This window comes from Helianthus annuus, chromosome 14 (assembly GCF_002127325.2).
Source record: "Helianthus annuus cultivar XRQ/B chromosome 14, HanXRQr2.0-SUNRISE, whole genome shotgun sequence".
In the NCBI taxonomy this organism is placed as follows: Eukaryota; Viridiplantae; Streptophyta; class Magnoliopsida; order Asterales; family Asteraceae; genus Helianthus; species Helianthus annuus.
Genome location: NC_035446.2, coordinates 90,604,747 through 90,628,461, shown reverse-complemented (window position 1 = coordinate 90,628,461; position 23,715 = coordinate 90,604,747). Strand labels below are relative to the sequence as shown.

Here is a 23,715-nt window from a genome sequence, read left to right as displayed (position 1 = left end):
TTGGTATCGATAGATCCATGTCAATAATTAACATGCTTCGTTTTCCTCTGTGTACGTGCTGGTTATGCGTAAACTATTTCGAACTCTAGATGCTATTATCAAACTTGTATGCTCACCTTTACATTTTATGTATTGAATTTTATTTTAACGTATGTGACAGGTGTTTAAGATGCTTATCTGCTAGGAAGGCGAAGCTAGAATAAAAGTCTAGAGTATAGTTGTCTGTAGATCTTGCAGCTTGAGTCTCTAGACATAGATAAACAATATTTATATTTAAATCTGAGTTGTCGGAACAGAATAATTGCCTGGATCTTATCTGTAATAATTTGTTTGCTATTTGAGGTACGGTATGGGACGTATTATATAAATTGAATAGTAATGATAATTGTTATGGAAACTTCTGGACAATCTGTTTCGCTCAGTGCCATGCCCCGATGATTCCGCCATCGGTTGGGGTGTAACAGATTGGTATCAGAGCCATAACTATAGGGAATTAGATAAGACTCGACCTAGTCTGGGTCGATGTCTTAGAGACCTAGACTATAGTTAGGAACCAACGGACCAAGTTTTTGTGCTATGTATCCTGCTAATTCTCGCTTACACTACACTATCACCGCACTCGAATTTTCAATAATGAGAAGGCGATTTAGTCAAGATTAGGTGTGAAAACCGCAAACTCTCGACTAAATTGCTGGATCAATGCTGTTTTATCAACTTATCAATGATCTCTTCATTATACTTTTCAATGACGAACGCTTTGCTCAACGAGGAATTATACCAAATCAGGAGTGAAATCCGTATTTTGATGAATAATCTCCTCTATTTTACTAAAATCAAGGGAAAGTTGTCAAGCCAGGGGTGAAACCCTAACCTTGCCGGCTTGCCCGTGATTTTACCAAAACCCTCACCAAGGCCTCGACGGACTTCAACGACCTGAACTCACAAGTATGGCTCAAGGGATGTGCGCCGAATGCCCAAGAATCGAGGCAGAGGCCGATTCCGAAAGTCAAAATGTGATGACAAGTTCTTGAGAATAGTCGAATCGCTTTGGGTAGTCCATGTCTAATAGCCGCAGACAATCCATTTCTCGATTTTTATGTGTTTTGATTCTGAGCCCGCAACTGCTGACTCTGATAATTCGTCAATTTTATGTGTGTTATGTGTGTATTTATCTGTTTACATGTTTAAATTTTTGGAGGATTATTCGATCTTGCTACCACTTTGATCGACACACATAACTCGCACTGCTCTTCTATCTCAATACGCTATCAAGTCACTGCAAATCTAGACTACATTATGCTACGATATACGCCTATGCTATACTCGACCTGCTATACGATTATAAGATACTACCCGATATACTATACGCGACCGATATATACGAACGACACGCAAACTTTGAATGATAGGTTTCTGTATTCTGACTGCCTCTGTGATTAAATACGTATGTGTTTTCTGTGTCTCTGTGATTCTGTGCTTCTGTGCCCTACGTGCTTATGTGCTTCTGTGACTACGTGAATCTGTGGTTATGTGCATATGTGTTTATGTAATACGTGCTTCAACGTGTTCCCGAGCTTTAGTAAGTAGTAGACATGTTAGGTGAGATTCGATTTGGATGTGTGTGAGACCTACGACGATGTCTGTTGCAGACAATGTCGTCATCTAGACACCGAACGCCACTTATTCGCCAACAAAAGAGAGACAGACGTCTTGCTGCTATCATCGCCAAATAAGTAGCAAAAGCTGTAAGCGATGTCTATGAAAACGTCAGCAAATCATCTGAGGAGTCGAGAACTGAAGCTCCCAAAGATGCTACCAAGACTGTTTTCAGCTTCAAACAGTTCAAGTCATGCGGACCAAAGGAATTCACCGGAGAAGATGGCCTAGCAGCTATGTTTCAATGGTTTGATTCCATCGAAGTCACTCTGCGCCAAAGCGGCTATCCAGAAAATCTCCGTACCCTAAACGCAACCGGCGTCTTCCAATCCCGAGCTCTAGACTGGTGGACGACCGAGCGAAACAAACGCGGAAATGATGCAGCTTATGAGCTGACATGGAAAGAGTTGAAAGCCATTATGATGGACGAATTCTTCCCTCCCCATGAACGCCAAAAGCTGGAGGACGAGTTTTGGAACATTAAGTAGAAGGATGGAGATAATGCAGCCCTGACTGCTCGCTTTAAACAGCTCAGCATCATCTGTCCCGATCAAGTCAAGATGCCAGACATGGCCATCAAGAAGTACATTCGAGCTCTACCCGATTGTGTTGCCGATTTTGTTCACGTCGCGAAGACCTCATCAATTGAAGAGACTTACTTGCTTGCCGCCGAGATCAACGATAAGCGGGTAAAAGCCGGTTTCTGGGATAAGCCCTCCAAGTCTCTGCATCAAGCCACCACTGCATCGACCGCCGAAACCGCCACTGCTCAACCATCCAAGTCATCACGCCACAAGAAGAAGTGGCAGACGTACGAAATATGCACCAGCAGATTCCCCCTCGGATGTCACTTTCGAATCGTCTTTAAAACTTTGAGAACCTTGAGCCGTGTTTGAATATTCTGTAATCTTCAACTTTTCTGCAACTTCAATCAGGTATCTTGAAATCTGACTATCCAAATTCCCCCTCGATTGCTGATTTGGGTTTGCTTTTGCCAAAGTAAAGCACGAATTCCCCCTGGAATGAATCTTCAGGTCTTTTGCACAGTTCACGACTCTCCTCTGATTTGCTAAACTACAACCTTCACGAACAATCACCAACTTGAAACTAATCAATACAGCATCCTCTGTTTCAACTTTAACCGCATCCGAGTTCAGTTTTTGATATCACAAGTTAGCACCACGATCTTCGCATTCCGCCTGCTCGATCTAAGAATGTACAAAAACTCAACCGGCAATTGATAGAAACTTCAAATACTCCACTGGTTAACTTCAAATCCATGATTCCCCCTGAAGATCTGATATCCCGTTTACCGTGATCCACGTTAACGTACCGTAAGAATGACAGATCCGTGTAAACGGTATTCTCCACAATCAGCAAATCTTCATCGGAAAAACAAATCATCTGGTAATGTAATCGGATCTCCGAAGCATTCGTCCACGATCAGATTCATCTACTCGGATAATCTAGATCTCAGAAGCTATCATCCACGATCAATCTCAGATCTCCGTCCACGATCAGATATCAACACCTTGGATCTTGATCTCGGAAGCTTACACCCACGATCAGATTCACATTCCCCCTGACAATCTGAAGTCGAAACTACCCGAATACAGTTGCAGTGTCACAAATTTCAAAAATGCCGGAATTTCAACATACGACAGTGAAATTTTTATTCCCCCTCATTTTTGCAAATTCTAACGTCTCTATCACTAAATTCCCCCTTAAACTGAATTCAGTTTTCAGTTCTCTTCTCCGAAAAACTTGACCAATACTAGAATATCACAATATTCGCCACAATTGTCAGTTTTTTGCCTTTGCGGATTTTACAATTAGGCGCATAAATAGTCAGATACCCTGAATGATAAACATTCTGCACCAGTATCATGACTACCCCACTAACTTTCACAATCCGTGATCGCATCATCAAATCTGTACTTCGAAGCCCCAGACGGTGTCCCTGAACAACCCAGCTTGGTCGTTAAAAACCCAAAAAAATTGTCAATCACCAAATTTTTTTCTGGAGACTCTCCTCGTCATTGCGATAAAAAAATGCCTTTCTTTTTTTTAGGCATTTGAGCATCTGGTCGAATGATAAGTGTCGGATTGTCATTCGATTGAAAGACAAAGTGGGCAGACTTGTGTTTGTGGATCGGATGGTCATCCGATCGGATTGCCATCCGATCAGATTGCCATTCGATTGAAAACAACTTAACTTTCAAACACCCAATAGTGACATGGATCGGATGGTCATATGATCGGATGATCATCCGATCGGATTGCCATTCTATTGAAAAGCAGTTAACCTTCAATAACCCTTCAAGCAAGATAGTGATATGGATCGGATGGTCATCCGATCGGATTGCCATCTGATTGGAAATGTTCTAACAGCTCAAGAACACTCCAAATCACGTTTTTCCGATCCAGAATCTTTATTTGTGTGAATTTCATGATGAAACTTCACAGGATTGTACGCGATACAATTCCAAACAGATTGACGTCTTCAATTCCAAAATCCATCCGTGAATTGACCTTTATTTTGATGATTTTCTCCGTTTAACGTCAAAACTCCCGTTTAACCCAAAATTGATGAGTTTTGGGTGATTTACCGACTGTTAGATCGATTAAATCGGTACCGTAGCTCTGATACCACTGCTGACTCCAGGATCCGGCGAGTTTGACGGAGCTTTGGTCCCGAAAAGACGTGTTCGGTGCGTTTATTACGACTAGAAAGGAGTAGAAACAGAATACGACACCGATCAGTCAATTTCAATATGGTCTCTATTGATTATTCAACGTTTACAGCACCACGAGACCAGTTGGACAGCATGTCCCCTCTGGGAACCAAAAGCTTGTCCAAATGGGAACCACGTGCCCCCTATTTATAGACAACAACATATGGGTCCATCCGATCGGATTGCCATCCGATCGAATTGCTATCCGATCAGATTGACCTTAACATTTACAAAACATGTCCAACTAATCCTATTCTATACAATATTCAACACACGCTCTATCTAACTATTCGCACAGTGGCAGACGTACGAAATATGCACCAACAGAGAGAGAGAGAGAAAGTGATCTGGTTCCTGACTTTTGTATGAGAGAGAGAGAGAGAAAATTGATCTGATTTAAGAGACAGTGACATTTATGGTTAAATTACAAATATACCCCTCAAATACACTCACATGTTTAATGATGTGTCCCTATCTGATTGGTTAATATTGATTCCTACGGTTCTCGCAACTTGGGGTGGTTTTCATTTGAACCGATCCCTATATATATATACATATATATATATATATACATATACATATATATACATATACATATATATACATATACATATATATACATATACATATATATACATATACATATACATATATATACATATATATATATATACATATATATATATAGGAATTGGTTAACGTACAATATTCCTTAATGTATTATGCGTACGAGATGAAATTACGCATGTTATAAAACTCAAAAACTCTAATCACGCATGTTGAAAACCATAATCACGCATGTTGAAATCAATAATCACGCATGTACAAAATCAGAAATCACACATGGGGTAAAAACCTAATCACGCATGTTATATTTTCACAGCGTATGTTAAGCAAGATTGTACAATACACTTTCACTATATATATATATATATATATATATATATATATATATATATATATATATATATATATATATATATATATATATATATGTATATATATATATATATATATATATATATATATATATATATATATATATAGGGTAGGGTTCATGAGTGAACAATAATTTATTTGTGAACAAAATGAACTTATCCTGGCCATTGATTTTGTAGATCTAGATTATTTCTTTAATGTCAAGAGTGTAATTATCTTTTGTAACTTACATGTAATTTAATACACACAAGGGTATAACTGTATATTTCTATCTTCATTTCATTAATTAATTTTTTCTCTCTCCTGATTCTTCTTTCCAATTAAAAGAATATTTAATTACATTCTCTATATTTTTTTCCTCTCACATATTACCTAACTTAGTATTTCATAATTCAAAAAGAAAATACAAACATTATCTAATATTGTTTCATCTAGAACATAATTAAAAATATTTAATTACATTCTCTATACATATATGTTTGATGAAAAGATGTATAGTGGAAACAATATGTAGTAATACACAAGTGTATAAGTCTGATATATATCGACATGTATACACTATGTACTTGAATAATACACTGGTATATATTGAGATGTATACACTATGTACTTGAATAATACACAGGTCTATACGTCTGGTATATACCGACCCGTATACACATATGTACTTGAATAATACACAAGTGTGTAAATCTGGTTTATACCTACCCGTGGAAACAAGATGTAATAATACACAAGTGTATAAGTCTTGTATATACTGACCTCTATACACGTATGCTAAAAATCATAATTTAATTAGGTTTAATATTTAATTTTAAAAGAAACATAACAGTTTATTTATAAAAAAAAACTTAGCCCTTCAATCTCTTATAATTAAAATAATAGATAAATAATTAAAAATGAGAGAGAGAGAGAGAGAGGGAGAGTTAAGAGAGGAGAAAATTAAGGGATTTTAATTAAAAGTATTTAGCTAATGTCAATCTTACCCTTTTAGTCTAAAAAAATGATCAAGGGCTAAGATTAGTTCACGTAGTTCACTCTCAAGAAGTTGTTCACTCATGATCCTAATCCTATATATATATATATATATATATATATATATATATATATATATATATAACTAGCCTAAGAAGAATTGTATAGATGACTCGAATTTATATCATCTAATGAAAACGTATTATATTTGACTCGACTCGTTTCCAAACGAAAATTACGTCAAAATGTAGAACAACGGAAAATGTATATAAAATTAAGTATAAAAACGTATTATATTTGACCCTGCTTATTTGCGAAAGAAACATATGTTGAAACGTAACCCAACTTGAACTTATACCGACAAATACATAAAAATAAGCACACAAGAATATAATGTTTTTTTAAGTTAAAGAATGGTATGTCGCGTTACAGTGGGGTTGAAACGTAAAGTAACCTTAATTTATACCGCCTAATGAAAACGTATTATATTCGACCTGTCTCGTTTTCGAACAAAATTTATGTCAAAACGTAGACAAAACGAAAACGTACATAAAAAATAAGCATAAAAAAACGTATTATATTTAACCCGACTGATATCTAGAAAAACTTACGTCGAAACATAAATCAACTTAAATTTATGCCGATACGTAATAAAAACAACTACGTAGAACTTAATTAAAAAGCTGAGTAGTTATAAATGTCAATGCTGAAAGTTGAAAAGTAAAAATAAAAAAAAAAAGTAAAAAGAGGAAAAAAAACATGTAAGTCCTTGTTGTAGTATTATATAACTTTATCAAAAGAAGGAAATGCCCAGTCCCCATCCTTGGCCCGTACAATTACAATCTCAACAAAATACATAAAAAAACAAAGCGATAAAAAAGACATGGATGTTGTTACACGGTAAATTAATAAGACATGGACGATATTGACTCAGTTACTTATATATGAATGAAGTGCTATGAAGGTTATCTTGCTTCCATAAAATCTGCTTTGAAATATAAAATTAGTACTCTTGATATGGCAGGTGGGGTGAGAATGATTAAACTTGGATCACAAGGTATGGAGGTATCAATTCTCGGTTTAGGATGCATGACCATGACCGATAGTATGTATGGTCCTGGCAAGTCTGAGGAAGAGATGATCAAACTCATCCATCATGCTGTCAACTCTGGAATCACTCATCTCGATACAGCAAACTTCTATGGACCTGAAACAAATGAAATCCTCATCGGCAAGGTTGATATGATGATTGTTCAGACTTCAGTCATTATTATTTATTATTTGTTGTTGATTTCTTTTCTCATTTTCTTTGTTGGTTTAGGCGATGAAGGGATTGGAAAGAGGAAGAGTGCAATTGGCAACGAAATTTGGGATCAAATCGGTTGAGGGAGACTGTGATATATGTGGTGATCCGGAGTATGTTAGAGCTTGTTGTGAAGCTAGTTTGAAACGCCTTGATGTTAGTTACATTGATTTGTATTATGTCCATCGCGTCGACTCTCGCGTTCCAATAGAGATTACGGTCAGCATTTCGAGATCCCATAATTCTCTTAGATTGCATAGGTCCACCTCTTTTTGCTCAAATATTATTTCCTACTCGAACAATTGAAGTTAATTTTTCATTTAAAATCCATTCACAAACATACTTATCATACTTATTATAAAGAGTTAACTTCCGGTTTGCTTCCTGTGGTTTAGTCGTTTTAACGGTTTTGCCCCAATCATTTAAAAAGTGTCATCTTCCTCCAATAGTTTACTATGTTTTTTCCCAATCAGCTCCTTGACATTAACTTTATTACTGTATAAACTATGTTTAGTCCACAATATAAAAATTACAGGGTAGTTTATGTAAATTCTTAAATTGTATAAATACTCTTGTAGAAGCCCTAATCATTTGACAATCAATACAATCACACATTTTTCCTAAATTGTATAAATACTCTTGTATTATCATCAGTGTGACATCATTGTCGTCTTAAACAACCATCTATTTCTCAAGGAAGTTACAGGAGAAAGTAAAAGGCTTTGCCATACAAGGCGAAACATACAAGGCTTCGCTATACATGTTACGAGCGAAAGTACAAAGTTTCACTATACATGTTTCGAGCGGAAGTACAAGGTTTCGTTGTACAACTTTCGGGCGGAAGTACAAGTTTTTTACTGCATAAAGGTTCTGCTTGAGATTTTTGATTGAGGTTTCGCTTAGTTAAGTTCCTTTAGCTTATCTAAGTTATGCATGAAGTTTCATCTGACAAAATTTTCGTTTGAATAATCAACCTTTCGTGTGAACAAGTATGGCAACAATTTTACATTTACTCTATCTCCAACTAACTATGGTTATTGGAAAACTATGATCGAGCCTTTTCTAATCACAAATACATATACATGAGCCAACATCCACCTACGTCATAATGGATTTGGCAAGTCTTGACAATTCTAAGACATATCTCATGGTAAATGACTTCCTCTTTGTTGGTAATGATAAAGGTCCTCTTATTCTTCGTATTGTCTCTTTCAAAATTCATTCCTCACACAAACCTTTTAGCATATTTGATATTCTTCATTTTCCTGAAAATAAAAAGAATATTTTATCAGTCCAAATTTTTTTCTTAGATAACAATGATTTCTTTGAATTTCATTTTTCCTTTTTTTGTTGTCAAGGACAAGTTTACACGCACTATCCTTCTCACACGTCCGGATGAGCATAATCTTTACACTCTTCATCTTCCACATATCCACACTATTCACATTATCTCAGCTACACGAGCTTCATATGCTGGTTGTCACATCAGGCTTGGTCATCCACATCATCGTATTTTCCAATTTATGATTTTTAGTTGTTACTTCCGGTTACTCAACCTCATAGTCCATTTCATGTACTGCTTGTCCTTTGGGCAGATCTACTAAGTTACAATTATCTAGTTCCAATTCTCGTTGTTCAAGTTACTTTGATTTTATATATTGTGATGTTTGGAGCCTTGCGTTTGTTTTTATCATATAATGGCCACCGATATTTCATGCTTTGTGATGTTTGGGGCCTTGGTAAAGATGTCTATTGTATTAATCGCATGCCTTCTCCCTTATCATCAGTAATAAGTAGTAACTTATTACCGATCTCATTTCTCACTATTCTTTAGTAACTTACTAGTAACTTTTTTTATTATTTAGCGTGACCTCCGCTAGGGCTCGAACCTTAGACCACGCCACGTGCCTTTCCACTTGAACCCTGTCGGGGTGTTGCCCACCCTGCTAGCAGTGGCGGATCTTGTCCGTTGAACGTGCCAAGGCGAAAGACACGGGCACTAAAAAAAGCCCGGGCAAGCCCGGGCCAAACATAGTATATATAAAAAATTTCGATCGAAATGCGGAAAATTAGCACTACGGCCGAAAAACTTGCCCGGGCCGTGGCCCAGTGCATGGGCGTAGCTTTGAAGGGGCCGGGAGGGGCGCCCGACCCCCCGAACTTTTCGCTCAGTAGTGTTATCTATGTACGTTTCGTATAGAATTTTTTAGATATATACGTTTTCGACCCCCCGGTTTTATAATTTTTAATGTATAATTTTAGGTCCAGTTGTAGGTCCGGCTAGGAGGATCTAGTCGCCTAATCCTTGTGTACTAACCAACCCGGTTGTGCGGAATCCAACCGGAATGGCAAACCGAGATAGAACACGCACAAAACAACACACAATATTCACCGATTAACACCACTTGTATTAATACGAATGAAAGGTTCGGTTACAACGCAATGTTTACAAATGTGTTTTGTAAACTCTCTAAAACACTCGTGTGTGTGTGCTCTCAACAGAATGCTCTCTCTGTTCTCTCTGTGTGTTCTCTACTTTTCTTATCCACAGACAGGCTATTTATAGCCACAGACACAACGAATCAGATCTTGACGTATCAAAGCTTGGCGAATCACATCAAGTCTTGACGAATCAGGGAAAAGTTGACGAAACATAAACATAGTCGACGAAACAAGGCTGTTTCGTCGACATTACTTCAGTTTCGTCGAGTATTGGGCTTGGGCCCAAAATGTTTCGCCAAATCAGTTAAAGGACCATGCTTGTTTTCTGATTGGCCCAAGGACAACTCACATGCACGTCCATGTTCTTGTATTCATCAAATTATAAGAATAGTCAACTTGGTGACATCATCATGACATCATCATGATGATGTCATGGTGATGTGGCGCCTCGGGAACGCTTGCGGCTCTCCGTGCTTCGCGTGTCGAACTCTGGGGTGCACGACGGAGGAATGTCGTAACGTCGGGCTTGAGCCGAACCTAACCGAGCCAAGTCGAACCGAGTCGAGTCGCGACCACATAATATGTATCAACAAACTCCCCCTTGGACGCTACTCGCGAGATTCGCCTTTTCATGTCTTCTATGTCGGAGGATCTTCAAAGTCTTCACGTCCTTAACATAAGCTCCTTCTTGAGTTATGCTCGTGAATGACTTGATCATTAGCGCTTGAGATCCTTGTGGTGTTGATGATGGTCAGCGGCAATTCGATCATCTTTATCTTTTGAGTGCCTTTCACGTCGTGTCATCATTCCGAAGCTTGTCATCGACCATGTTCTCCTTGCCTTTAGCATCTGCACATGCAAGAAATCTAAACGCGTAATGAGAACAACTGCTTGGAATATAGTTAGCATAAACAAATGACACACGAATGACCATGTCACAATCAAACACCGTCTGACAGTTTGAAAGTTTAATAAAATTAATCAATTTCAAATTTGAACTTTCAAAACTTGCAAATTTCGACCGTTTATGAAGATTTAGTCAATTCGGTTTTCGTTCAGGTTTCAGGTAACGAAGACTCGAGATCCAACATCGTACGATCGAAAATAAGATAGAAATAAAATCTTTTTGGCTTTTATAAAGTTTATATTAAAACACACCTAAAATCTTTTTGGTATTTTTTGAATATTTTGAAATGTAAAGACTGAAAGCAGTAAATAAATATATACAGACATTCTTTTTGCGAGTTTCGAGAGTAAGAGAATCATATCAGTGTACGGTCATGCCAAAACGCTCTTGTTGTTCAATTAGTTAACATTAAGATAAGCATCCTATAACAATTATCGGTATTGTTGTCCACATAAGCTCAACTTATCAGATGTAATCATGTTTAGGAGATACGTTAAGGTATGATTTATACTTACCGACCGGTGTTCATCCACATCACGACACATTCCCGTATCAAGGTATGCACGAGGGTTCATCTTACCGGTGAGTATACCGATTATCATCTGTTTGACCGTATATGATGTGAGATTCTCACTTATTTTGATTTGAAAACAAGCCCTATGTGATAGAATCACTTATTGATGAGGAACTTGATTTTCATGCATGAGGGCACAGGAGCAAGTCCGTGAACAGGTCAGTACTTCCGTACAGCAGAGAGACGAACTTGACACCCGGAAAAATGTGATATTTTATCACTTATTTGATTTGGACATGTGATTGTTTATCACTTATTGAGGTCGAATGCAGTATGTAATATGTACACGTATGTATAGTATCATGGAAGATCTAGACTTGCGTCCCCGTTATTTTTCGGTAAAAGATACAACCATGATACCCAGATGATAAGCAGCATAAAGACCGAATATCTCAGAACCTCGGCAATCTATCAAACGAAATTTCGGTACTAAGACCATATGCCAATGAATGGTTCCCACCTGGTCTTCAGTCGATTAAGATTTATATCACCCTGCACACTTTAAAATGATTGTGAGCCTACCGATACATCTTATATAGAGCTGCTTATCGTTTTTCATTTAAGGTTTAAAGAGGTTTGGATAGACCACTGATGTACTATCATTTTCTCTTTTGCTCTCCAGGAAACTCATTTTTGCTTTTCTATTGTTTTTGTGTTTTTGAATTTTTCGATGTTTTTGGATTTTCCGATTTTTGGATTTACTCCCCCTAAAATCAATAAACTAAGATAAATTTAAAAGACACAAAGATATTTACAAAAATGATTTTCCGATGTTGGTTTTACTCTTGCTTGACCTTAATGCCATTTACCAATAATAAAAAGTCAAATCTTGATTTGTCAAATGCTTTGGTAAATAAGTCGGCACGTTGGTCATCGGTGTGGACCTTAACAACATCGATTAGTCTTTTCTCAAAGCAATCACGTATGAAGTGATATTTGATTTCGATGTGTTTGGTCTTTGAGTGCTGCACAGGATTTCTAGTGATATCTAAAGCAGCAGAATTATCAACGTAAATAGGAGTAGTTAGGAATTCAAAACCGTAGTCCCGCATTTGTTGTTGGATCCAAAGAACTTGGGAACAACAACTTGAGGCAGCAATGTATTCAGCTTCGCATGTTGATGTAGCGACACACGTCTGCTTCTTGCACTGCCATGTGACTAGGCGATTTCCTAAGAACTGACATCCAGCTGTTGTGGATTTACCGTCGATTTTGCATCCGCCAAAATCAGAATCACTGAATGCTACCAGTTCAAAGTTATTATCCCTAGGGTACCACAGACCGGTGTCAGGGTACGCCTTCAAATAACGAAAAATCCTTTTAACAGCAGCAAGATGTGAGGCCTTCGGGTTAACTTGATATCTGGCAAGCAGGCACGTTGGGTACATTATGTCTGGCCTTGATGCTGTGAGGTACATAAGAGATCCGATCATTGCGCGATAGTTTGAGGGGCTAACAGCTTCTCCCTTCAAGTCAGGAGTAATTCCGTGATTCGTTGGCAATGGGGTACCAATGGGCGTTGCATCAGACATCTGGAACCGGCTCAAGATGTCACCAACATATTTAGTCTGATGGATGAATATCCCAGACTCTGTTTGTTGTACTTGTAGGCCCAAGAAGAAGGTCATTTCCCCCATAGCACTCATCTCGAATTTATCCTGCATAATGCGCTCGAATTCCCTACACAAGACATCATTAGTAGAACCAAAAATAATATCATCAACGTATACCTGTACCAGAAGAAGATCTCCATCTTGTTCTTTGATGAAAAGAGTACAGTCGATAAGACCTCTACGAAAACCGTTCTCCAGCAGATAGTGAGATAAGGTTGCATACCAAGCTCGCGGTGCTTGATGAAGACCATAGAGAGCTTTGTTGAGCAACCAAACCCGATCGGGATGGATAGGATCTTCAAAACCTGGAGGCTGTTCGACGTACACCTCTTCTTCAACCACACCATGTAAAAATGCACTTTTCACGTCCATCTGATAAACCTTGAATCCTTTGAAGGACGCATAGGCTAGAAAGATTCGAATTGCTTCGAGACGTGCAACAGGTGCATAGACTTCGTTGTAGTCGATCCCTTCAATCTGACGAAAACCTTGAACGACTAAACGTGCTTTGTTTCGGATAACAACTCCGCGGTCATCCTTTTTGCATTTGAAAACCCAACGGGTACCAATCTTCTTGTATCCAGCAGGTTTCTCTACGAGTTTCCAGACACCTAGCTTCTGGAATTGTTGCAGTTCCTCCTGCATTGCTTCAACCCAAGCGTTATCTTTCAAGGCTTCTTTCCACGTTCTTGGTTCTTCCTGTGAGACATAACACGCGAAAGACCAATCGTTTTGTTGCCCGGATTCTCGAATAGCTGCATACAAGCCTGCATTGTTGTTGTTTCGCAACATGTTTCTTGTTTGAACGCCACTTTGCACATTTCCAATGATGTTTTATTGAGGATGGGTATTATGAATCCTTGTTTCTGGATTATCTGGAACTGGAACATTTATACCCAGGTTGTTGAGGTTAAGATCAACAACCAATTCAAGGCCCGGAATTGACGAAGAGGATGATGCAGTAGCCTCAGCTGTTCTATGGGCATCCACTGGAGGAGTACCCTCTGAAGTACCATGAACTGCTGTTGTAGGAGCTTCCTGATCTGCATCTAGAAATTCATCATCCTCTGAAGATTCGTTCAATTCGTTTGCATCATGAAAATCCTCATTGTTGAGAGTATTATTTTTCACCGAAGAAGATGGTTCTTGATTAACAAGAATTGGACGAACCACCGGTGAAACTGTTGCATTGTCACTCTCGAAAAACATCCTAGCCGCAGCATTTTCTTCAACGGCTTCAACATTGATCGAATTGAAGAAATCATCGTACTCAAACATCCAAGGTTGACCCGGATTTTTGACTGGCAAAGTGTGCCTTTGTACTCTGACCTCAGACCATTCCTCGACCCTTTTAGTCTCTAGATTCCAGACTCGTAAGTTAGGGGTGGCATACCCAAGAAAGTATCCATCAATTGCTTTTGCCCCAAACTTTCCGTTAGGATCGATGATTGTGCATGGAGCTCCAAACGGTTCTAGATAAGACAGATCTTGTTTCCGTTTTTGAAGAAGCTCAAAGCAGGTCTTGTTGTGCCTTTTGACTGTAAGGACTCGGTTCAATGTATAACATGCAGAGGCCACAGCTTCAGTCCAGAATGGAATGGGCAACTGTGACTCTACTAACATTGTCCTAGCAGTCTCGATCAATGTGCGGTTCTTACGTTCAGCGACACCATTCTGTTGAGGAGTATAAGCTGCACTAAACTCATGAAGAATACCTTTTGAGGTGCAGAACTCCGCCATGGAATGATTTTTAAATTCAGTACCATTGTCGCTACGTATCCGCCTAACCTTTAACTTATACAAATTCTCAATCTGAATGATCAAGTTTTTGATGATGCCAAAGGTTTCACTCTTGTGTGCCATGAAAGCTACCCAAGAAAATCTTGAATAATCATCAGTAATCACGAGACAGTATTGATCACCCCGAATACTCTTGTGCTTGACAGGACCGAACAAATCCATGTGCAAACGTTCAAGAGGAACTGCCACTGTGTTGATCTTCTTTGTAGGGTGCTTCTTCTTTGTTTGCTTTCCTTTCTGGCACGAAACACAGACGTCTTGAAGATGGAAATTTTTGAGGGGAACACCATTCACCAATTCATTTGAAACCAAATGATTCATTTTGCGTAAGTGAATGTGACCCATTCGTCTGTGCCAAGAGATAGTGTCTTTTTCTGTGGCTTTTGAAACGAAACAAGTTGCTTGTGCAGACGTTGTAATAGCTTGGCTCATGTCAAGGATGTACAAATCATTTATCCTTGGAGCCGACAAGAGAATCCATTCTTTTGGAATTTTGAAGCCGGGTTTCAGCACATAACATCCATTAGCATCAAAGTGTACTGAGAACTGCTTGTCACAGATTTGAGAAACACTAAGAAGATTGTGATCAAGTTGTTGCACAAAGTTGATCTTGTCAAAGCTGACAATCCCGTTAGATATCATTCCTTCTCCCGTTATATATCCACCTTTATCTCCAGCAAAAGCAACATAACCTCCTCTAATAGATTTAACGTCGTAGAGAAGCTTCATGTCGCCTGTCATGTGCCTGGATGCCCCACTATCAACAATCCAATGACTACTGATAGTTCCTCCTGAAGCACCCTGCACATGAACTCAAACGAATTAGTTGGAGATGGAGACCCAAGCCATTGTGGTCTTGGGTCTTCCATTTTCATCAATGACAATAACTTCTTGTCTTTGATGGTTGGTGAATTGTGATGGTCCCCCTGATTCAGTAACCGATTTAGGTTTCCAGGTCTGTTTTGTTTTACCAGTGTCTTTCTTTAAAGTTTTAACTTCTTGATTGTTTGATGTTTTAGAATTGTCTGGTTTTACAGTAACAAATTGTTTTTGAACCACATCGGTTTTAATTGCTTTTTCAATCTTCTTGACCTGTTGGCGCTTCTGTTTCTTTTCCCTTTCTTTTGCAAGGCGGGGATCTTGTTTTGTGGAAACAGATGGCTTACGGTCAGTCTTGCCACGGGGATCATCAACCTTTTCTTTTTGCTTATGAAGATATGGGCAGTTTCTAATAATATGCCCAATGGTTCCACATTCAAAACATGATCTTCGTTCAACAAACCCCGAAGAATCATGTGATCGTCTAACCGATGATGTTGAACTTTGTGAACCCGAGGTACTAGGTTTTGAACTGCTTGGTTCATTTCTTTTCTCGACAATAGCTTTCTTGACAAAATCTAAGTTAGATTGATTTTCAAACTTTTCAATTTTGTCCGTTCCCGTCGATTTCACAAAGTTAACATTTTTCTTCTTCTTTTGGTTCGGCTTCTTTTGGACTTGAGCCGGTGATTTTCCTTTGGGCTTGGTGTGATTTTCCTGTTTTGGCACTGTTGGTAATTTCTTGTTGCCAAATTGTTTTCGAATTTCAGCCTTTGGAATAGGAGGACACTGTGTAACTGTAACACGTGGTCCTGTCTTTCCCAAAAACTTACTTGTCGAATTTTCAAAGACTTTGCAGATTAAGGATTGATTAACATTCTTAATGGGAAAATCTTTGTCTGAGTAAATTTTATCATCACCAACTAGAGTGTACAGCAAATTCACACTCTCCGGCTCTTCTGCAGATGAGGACTCAGTTGCAACAGTCTTAGCGGGTTGTACAGGGGGATCACATAGAATGTGATTCTCAAGAGGTATGTCCTCATTTTTGGCTACCGCATCAGACTTTGCTGGGACAGTATCATCAGATTCATCATCAGAAGAATCAGCATCCTCAATCACAACTGGAGGATCTTGATTCTGTTCAGCACTTACAAATGTATCTGCTGACACATCTGAATCTGAGGATACTTCCTTTTGGTATCCGAGTCCTGCAGCAAACTCCTTAACATCTAGAGGCACAGAAGGTTCAAATACTACTCTGTCCTCCTCATCTGGCATGGCATCATAATTGTGTCTAACTGGTGGTGGACATTTCTTGTAGCCAATGCATGTGACATCCCTCTTTTCCTTCTGAACATCAATGATGTGATCCAACACATAGCTAGAGCTCAAATAACTGTCTAGCTTAAGCTGGATTGCATCGCTTTCTGTTTTCACACAAGCCATCTCTTTTTGCATAATATCCAGGCGAGATATATACAAATTGATGTCCGTCTGTTTTCTTGAAACCATTTTTGTCAATTCAGTTTTATCTTTCTTTAATGTCTCAATCATTGACTTAAATTCTTTTTCATGGTTTTCGTAAAACATGTTGGCTTCTGTGCATTTGGAAAGGTCCACAGTCAATTTCTGATTGTGGATGAATGTCACATCATATTTCTCTTGCAAAGCCTCATGCTTGCTTTGCAAGTCACACCACTCAGCACTCAAGGAACTATGTTTGTCTTGCAAGTCAAACAAACTAGCTTGTAAAGCATCATGTTTGGCTTGCAACTCAGACATGTTTCCTTCTAAGTCAGCACACCTAGCATGCAACCTAGCACATTCATCACAATTAACAGCAGTGGGTTCATCGACACATACCTGACTTGATGAACTGCCGACATTAGCCATAAAGGCCGAATGGAGAGAAGACGAAGCATAAGCAGCTTGATCCACTAAAATAGATCTTCTATCAGTTCTTACTGCAGCTTCCTCCAAAAGTTCATCAATATCAGCATCAACCGAAACACCAGATATCTCACCCACATTCTCATCACCTGATCTTGAGGATTCTTCATCGGAACTCCTGCTATAACCGGAGGAGTCTTCATCTTCAGAAGATTCATCACCATTGGCGGAAGATTCTCCACCACTGGTGTGAACTGGATCCTTCACAACCTTAGCAAAACATGCAGTACCATCTGGAGCATCACTGCTTAACTGAATAGACCAGTCACAACCTTCATCAACTTGAACCACGAGTGCCTGGTTGGCATTTGATGGTCCCGCTTGGTTGTTAACCGGTACCAATGTACGCTCATTGTTCCTTGGTTGGTTCTGGTTTGCCCTGTTCCCTTGACCTCTGAAGGGATTTTGATTCCCATGTTGAGATGGCCTCGTACATTCACGCTTGAAATGGCCACGTTCTCCACAGTTAAAGCACTTCACAGCCTGCTTGTCGAACCCATACTTGGTATCCTTCTTGCTTTCCAAGCTGGTTCTGCCTGTTCTCTCCATGAAATCCTTTGCACGTCTAACAGCACTGGCAAAGGCCCACTTGATATCCATCATTTCCATTTCCTCTTTATCAATCTGCTGATAGTCTTCTTGTGTCAGATTAATGTTTCCAATCTGACCTTCAACTAGCCCGCAGTACGCACTTACTAACGTGTTGAGCAGCTCCATGTGTTCCTTAGCTACTTCCACACTGACTTTTGAGAAGCTTGAAGTGTTGAGTCGCACTGTGTCTGGCTTAGATTGCTGACCAGCAGATGATGTACCTCCATAACATGCTTGAGCAGGAGGAGGTGGTTGAATTGGATTTCCATACATGTCTGTGGTAGGAGGGGGCTTAACAGGAACTTGCACTGTATTGCCATACATATCTGTGCTTGTGACAAAGGCTGTCTGCAGTGGAGCATGTGAACCAGGGTTGCTTGGCACAATGGCTCTAGCAGAAGAAGTACTTGAAGTTCCATAATACATTTCTGGATTCTGAGGCACTGGAACTCTCTTTGCCTTCAGGGTCTCTTCTTGATCCTTGTTCTCCAAAAGTTGCACGAAGTCGTTGATATTTGTAGTAGCCATAACCCCATTATACTTCAAGATCTCCAGAAAACTGTTCCATTGGGTTGGCAATGCATCAGCAAACTTCTTCATCACTTCTGTCTGAGTTGTTGCTACACCAAAATTGTTCAACTCAGTAAGCAAATGATAAAATCTGCTTGTCATGTCTCCCAAAGACTCCTTATCTAAGCATGAGAAACCGTCAAATTCCTTCTTGAGCAGATCATGACGCAATTGACGTGTTGCCTCATTTCCTACTCCTCTGGTTTTTAACCCGTCCCACAACTTCTTTGTAGTCTTGAAGCTGACAAACTGATGATAGATGTCTTTGCTTAACGCCTGAGTGAGGATGGCGTAGGCTTTCTTTTCCAGATCATATGTTTTCTTCTGATCCTCTGGAAGATCTGCAAAAGTAGCAGTAGACGAAGCAGCAACTTCTATGGCTTGATCGAAGTCTGTGGTGAAACGTATCCACAGCTCTGTATTTTGGCCAAGAACATATGTACGAAAACGATCAGCCCAACCCGGATACTCATTTAAGTGCATCAGCTTCGGAGGTCGATTCAAACTTCCAGTTTCGCTTTCGCTCAATAAGATACTCTGAATGCTCGGAGTTTGATTCGATACTAATGCCCACTGATTTGCCTGAGAAGATGTTGACACCGGAGACTCGGCCCATGAAGGCGATAGACTTGTAGACGTGTACTTTCCACTGTCTGGAGCCGGTGTACCCCACCATGAGGGAGTGGAACCTGAACTTGTATATTTTCCACTATCTGGAGCCGGAGTTCCCCACCAACTCGGGTTCATGTTTGATAAAGAAAAATGATCACCTGAAAATTACACTCAAATCAAACAGTTAACTCACACTTGCAAACCTTCTGTTTAAAAATTACAAGTGTTTCGACGAAATATAATGTTTGACGAAACTGAATTTTAAACACTTGGTTGTCGAAATAGAACTCTAAACAAGTTTGGCGAAACAAGAAAGCTTAATGATTCTTTTTGGCGAAACAAAAATCCAACATAGTTGACGAAACAAACTCTTATAAGTTTTAATTTGTGCTTGACGAAATAAACATGTGCCCACTGTGTGTTTGGCGAAATGAGATTATTATATGGATGTGATAATTGGCGAAACTAAAAATTAAAATAATAGAATGGTTATTTGGGCTTTTTGGTGACAAAGAAAAAAAAAAATTCCACTTCTGGGCTTTTTAGAGTCAACGAAACACAGATCCCACAATCTTCAATTTATTTTGACGAAATAAAAATTTTGTTTGTGAGCTTTAAAGTTGACGAAATAGAATAGCTTTTGGTGGGCTTTGACGAAATATAAATGTGTTTCGTTGAAAATTCTGTTTCTCCAAGATTGATAAAGTTTTGTTTCGCCAAAGATTCTGTTTCTCTGTTTCGTTGAGTGTTTGTTTCGTCAAGAAAGTTGTCACTGGTTGGTAAACTTTTGACTTTATCTTATCCTGACACAACACAGACCTTACTTTCGGCTACCAACCATGATGCTTTCACCAAACAAGTAAGGTGCAAATATTTTAATCAGTTTACAACTTCCAATGCACAAACAACTTTCACACACAATTATCAAAGATCAAAAAGTGTAACTTTTTGAAGAACACTTTGAATGTCACAAGAACACTATGAATTTTTGAAGTTTCCGGTGAACCGAAAACTTTCCGAAATCACGATTTTGCTTGCAATGTTTAATAAAAACCAATATTTAGCATGTGGACATGAGTTTAACAAGGTTTTTAACAAAACACAAAGCAAAACAACAAGATTAAACCCGATTTTTAGAATGTTTTTCCAGAAAATATGAATTTTAACACCCGAAAAACAAACCAAGAACACCTCGGTTTTAACAAGGAGAAGAGCCAAGGCTCTGATACCACTTGTAGGTCCGGCTAGGAGGATCTAGTCGCCTAATCCTTGTGTACTAACCAACCCGGTTGTGCGGAATCCAACCGGAATGGCAAACCGAGATAGAACACGCACAAAACAACACACAATATTCACCGATTAACACCACTTGTATTAATACGAATGAAAGGTTCGGTTACAACGCAATGTTTACAAATGTGTTTTGTAAACTCTCTAAAACACTCGTGTGTGTGTGCTCTCAACAGAATGCTCTCTCTGTTCTCTCTGTGTGTTCTCTACTTTTCTTATCCACAGACAGGCTATTTATAGCCACAGACACAACGAATCAGATCTTGACGTATCAAAGCTTGGCGAATCACATCAAGTCTTGACGAATCAGGGAAAAGTTGACGAAACATAAACATAGTCGACGAAACAAGGCTGTTTCGTCGACATTACTTCAGTTTCGTCGAGTATTGGGCTTGGGCCCAAAATGTTTCGCCAAATCAGTTAAAGGACCATGCTTGTTTTCTGATTGGCCCAAGGACAACTCACATGCACGTCCATGTTCTTGTATTCATCAAATTATAAGAATAGTCAACTTGGTGACATCATCATGACATCATCATGATGATGTCATGGTGATGTGGCGCCTCGGGAACGCTTGCGGCTCTCCGTGCTCCGCGTGTCGAACTCTGGGGTGCACGACGGAGGAATGTCGTAACGTCGGGCTTGAGCCGAACCTAACCGAGTCGAACCGAGTCGAGTCGCGACCACATAATATGTATCAACACCAGTGACTTCCGACCCCCCGTCGAAAATCTCAAGCTTCGCCACTGGCCCAGTGGCCTTCTAAGAATCGCCCCTGCCTGCTAGGGCAGCGCCGTCTTGGATCTCCGAATGGCTTTCTTCTGAAACCTTGAGGTTCCATGGTGCTCAACATTAGAATAACTTTGAACAAGTGTATGCTCAACACCTCCTAACGACGTTTATTCTAATTTGTCATTTGGTTTTAGGTAAATACAACTATACTTAAAGGACATCAAAGAAACGAAAATTACCAACATGGAAGAGTGTTCATAAATACTAACCAATTTAAGCTGCAAAAAAAAAAAAAAAAAAAAAAAAAAAAAAAAAGATCGAGTTTAAACAACTAAGATGTAATAAGTGTATTCAAGAAGAAATATGTAAAACCTGGGGGTGGATGGAACTAAAAAAACAATTGCAAGGATGCTAGCAATTAGGTTTGATAGTTAAAGGAATACTGCTGAATAAGAAATGAAGATGAAGTGCTCAACCTAGACAAGTAGACATTAACATTGTATAATAGAGATGAGGGGTTTCAAACAAGAGTAGCCACTAGAGCTCTAATCTTTTTCTATGGAAATCCTTGTATACTTAAATTCTTTTAATCCTTCAATTATTATCTCAATTTGTATATTGCCTTCTCTTCTTTTATTTACGTGGAATTGAAGCAGATATGAAAGTTGACGGTGTGTTAAGAGATTGAATTTTTAAAGATTACCTTGATAAGTTTGGGAAATCGATGTTTTAAGTACTGGATTACCAAGAACTTGACAAAGAGTATAATTCAACACTAAAAAATTGAAGTCACTATAGCTACGAGGAGTGCCTAGCTGATGTTATGCTATTTGAGTTGGTTTTTCTAGATCAAGATATAGTCCTCAAGATAATGTGCATGGATCTCATTCCTTTTCTTGTACGAACACAGATGGGAGAGCTCAAGAAACTGGTTGAAGAGGGTAAAATCAAATATATAGGTCTATCTGAGGCCTCACCTTCCACTATCAGAAGAGCCCATGCTGTTCATCCAATTACAGCTGTACAGTTAGAATGGTCACTGTGGGTTAGAGTCCATGAAGAAGAAGTAATTCCGACTTGCAGGTAAACCATGTCCGATGTAGTATACAACAAAGTCTTCAAACTTAATAGACGCGAGTTTGATTTTGGACCATTAATATGGTGTGTAAATTTTGGTTGTTAAAACAATGTATGTTCTTTAAAAGCCATCTCTTACAAGTCTTGTTTCCACTTTATTGATGTGTATTTTTCAGAGAGTTAGGCATTGGGATTGTTCCGTACGGTCCTCTTGGAAGTGGGTTTTTAGCTTCGGGTCCTAAGTTGGTTGATGGTATGCCAGATGAAGATTCTAGGAAGGTTTGTGTTACTTTGTAATGAAAACTTTGTGCTTCATATTATACTTGTATTCTTATTGACAGTTCTAATTTCTATAATGTGTCTTTGTAGACCATTCCAAGATTACAAGGGGAGAATCTTGAACACAACCTTACTTTGTTTAATAAGATTCATGAAATTGCAAAGAAGAAAAGGTGCACCACATCTCAGTTGGCCTTAGCGTGGATCCTACACCAAGGGGCAGACGTGTGTCCCATCCCAGGCACGTCAAAAATGGAGAACTTTAACCAAAATGTCGGTGCTTTGTCTGTCAAACTCTCACCACAAGACATGGTTGAGCTTGAATCTATAGCTTCAGTTGATGCTTTTAAGGGCAGTAGATTACCTCCCAAAATCTTGGCTCTTTCATATGTTGAGACTATGCCTTTGTCATCATGGAAATAACTCTCTCCTTTGAACACATACTTAATTATTGTGATACTTACCTTTATTCCACAGTCATATGGTGATATGTCATGAAATATCATCATGTAGATGCATAACTAATTGTGTACTTTTGTTTCATCCTCTTGTATTGGAATTAAGTTTTAAGGGAATTGTTCTTGATTCATCCAAATGTCTTTAGTGTGTGTTCTTTTATTCATCTATATGTTTGAGATTATTTAGTATTTATCTATATGTTTAGTTGTTTGATTTTGATATTATTCAATCATCATAAACAAGACCTGCTAGCCATAACAGAAATGAGGATACTACTCATTCATCATAAACAAGACCGGCTAGCCAGAGACTAGAAGTCGTTACACGCAGCCATTATACATCACGCAGCCATTATACATCGCCTATATTAACTTCCTTTACTACTGTGA

General features: G+C 38.8%; 1 protein-coding gene across 1 annotated transcript; it reads left to right on the top strand.

Annotated features, from left to right (window-relative positions):
- Positions 1-7,216: 7,216 nt before the first annotated feature.
- Positions 7,217-23,456, top strand: LOC110908554 (probable aldo-keto reductase 4). Its single transcript, XM_022153501.2, has 5 exons — positions 7,217-7,541; positions 7,627-7,827; positions 22,422-22,594; positions 22,765-22,867; positions 22,958-23,456. Exons 1-5 carry the CDS (start codon positions 7,254-7,256, stop codon positions 23,288-23,290), a joined length of 1,098 nt encoding a protein of 365 aa, XP_022009193.1. The 5' UTR covers positions 7,217-7,253; the 3' UTR covers positions 23,291-23,456.
- The last annotated feature ends 259 nt before the right edge of the window (positions 23,457-23,715 follow it).

What these genes read in the sequence shown, in the direction of transcription:
- LOC110908554 (XM_022153501.2), top strand. Translation starts at nt 7,254, where the DNA reads ATGAAGTGCTATGAAGGTTATCTTGCTTCCATAAAATCTGCTTTGAAA. An exon ending in ATGAAATCCTCATCGGCAAG is followed by an intron (nt 7,542 to 7,626) that starts GTTGATATGATG and finishes TTGTTGGTTTAG; the next exon opens with GCGATGAAGGGATTGGAAAG. An exon ending in GCGTTCCAATAGAGATTACG is followed by an intron (nt 7,828 to 22,421) that starts GTCAGCATTTCG and finishes GTACGAACACAG; the next exon opens with ATGGGAGAGCTCAAGAAACT.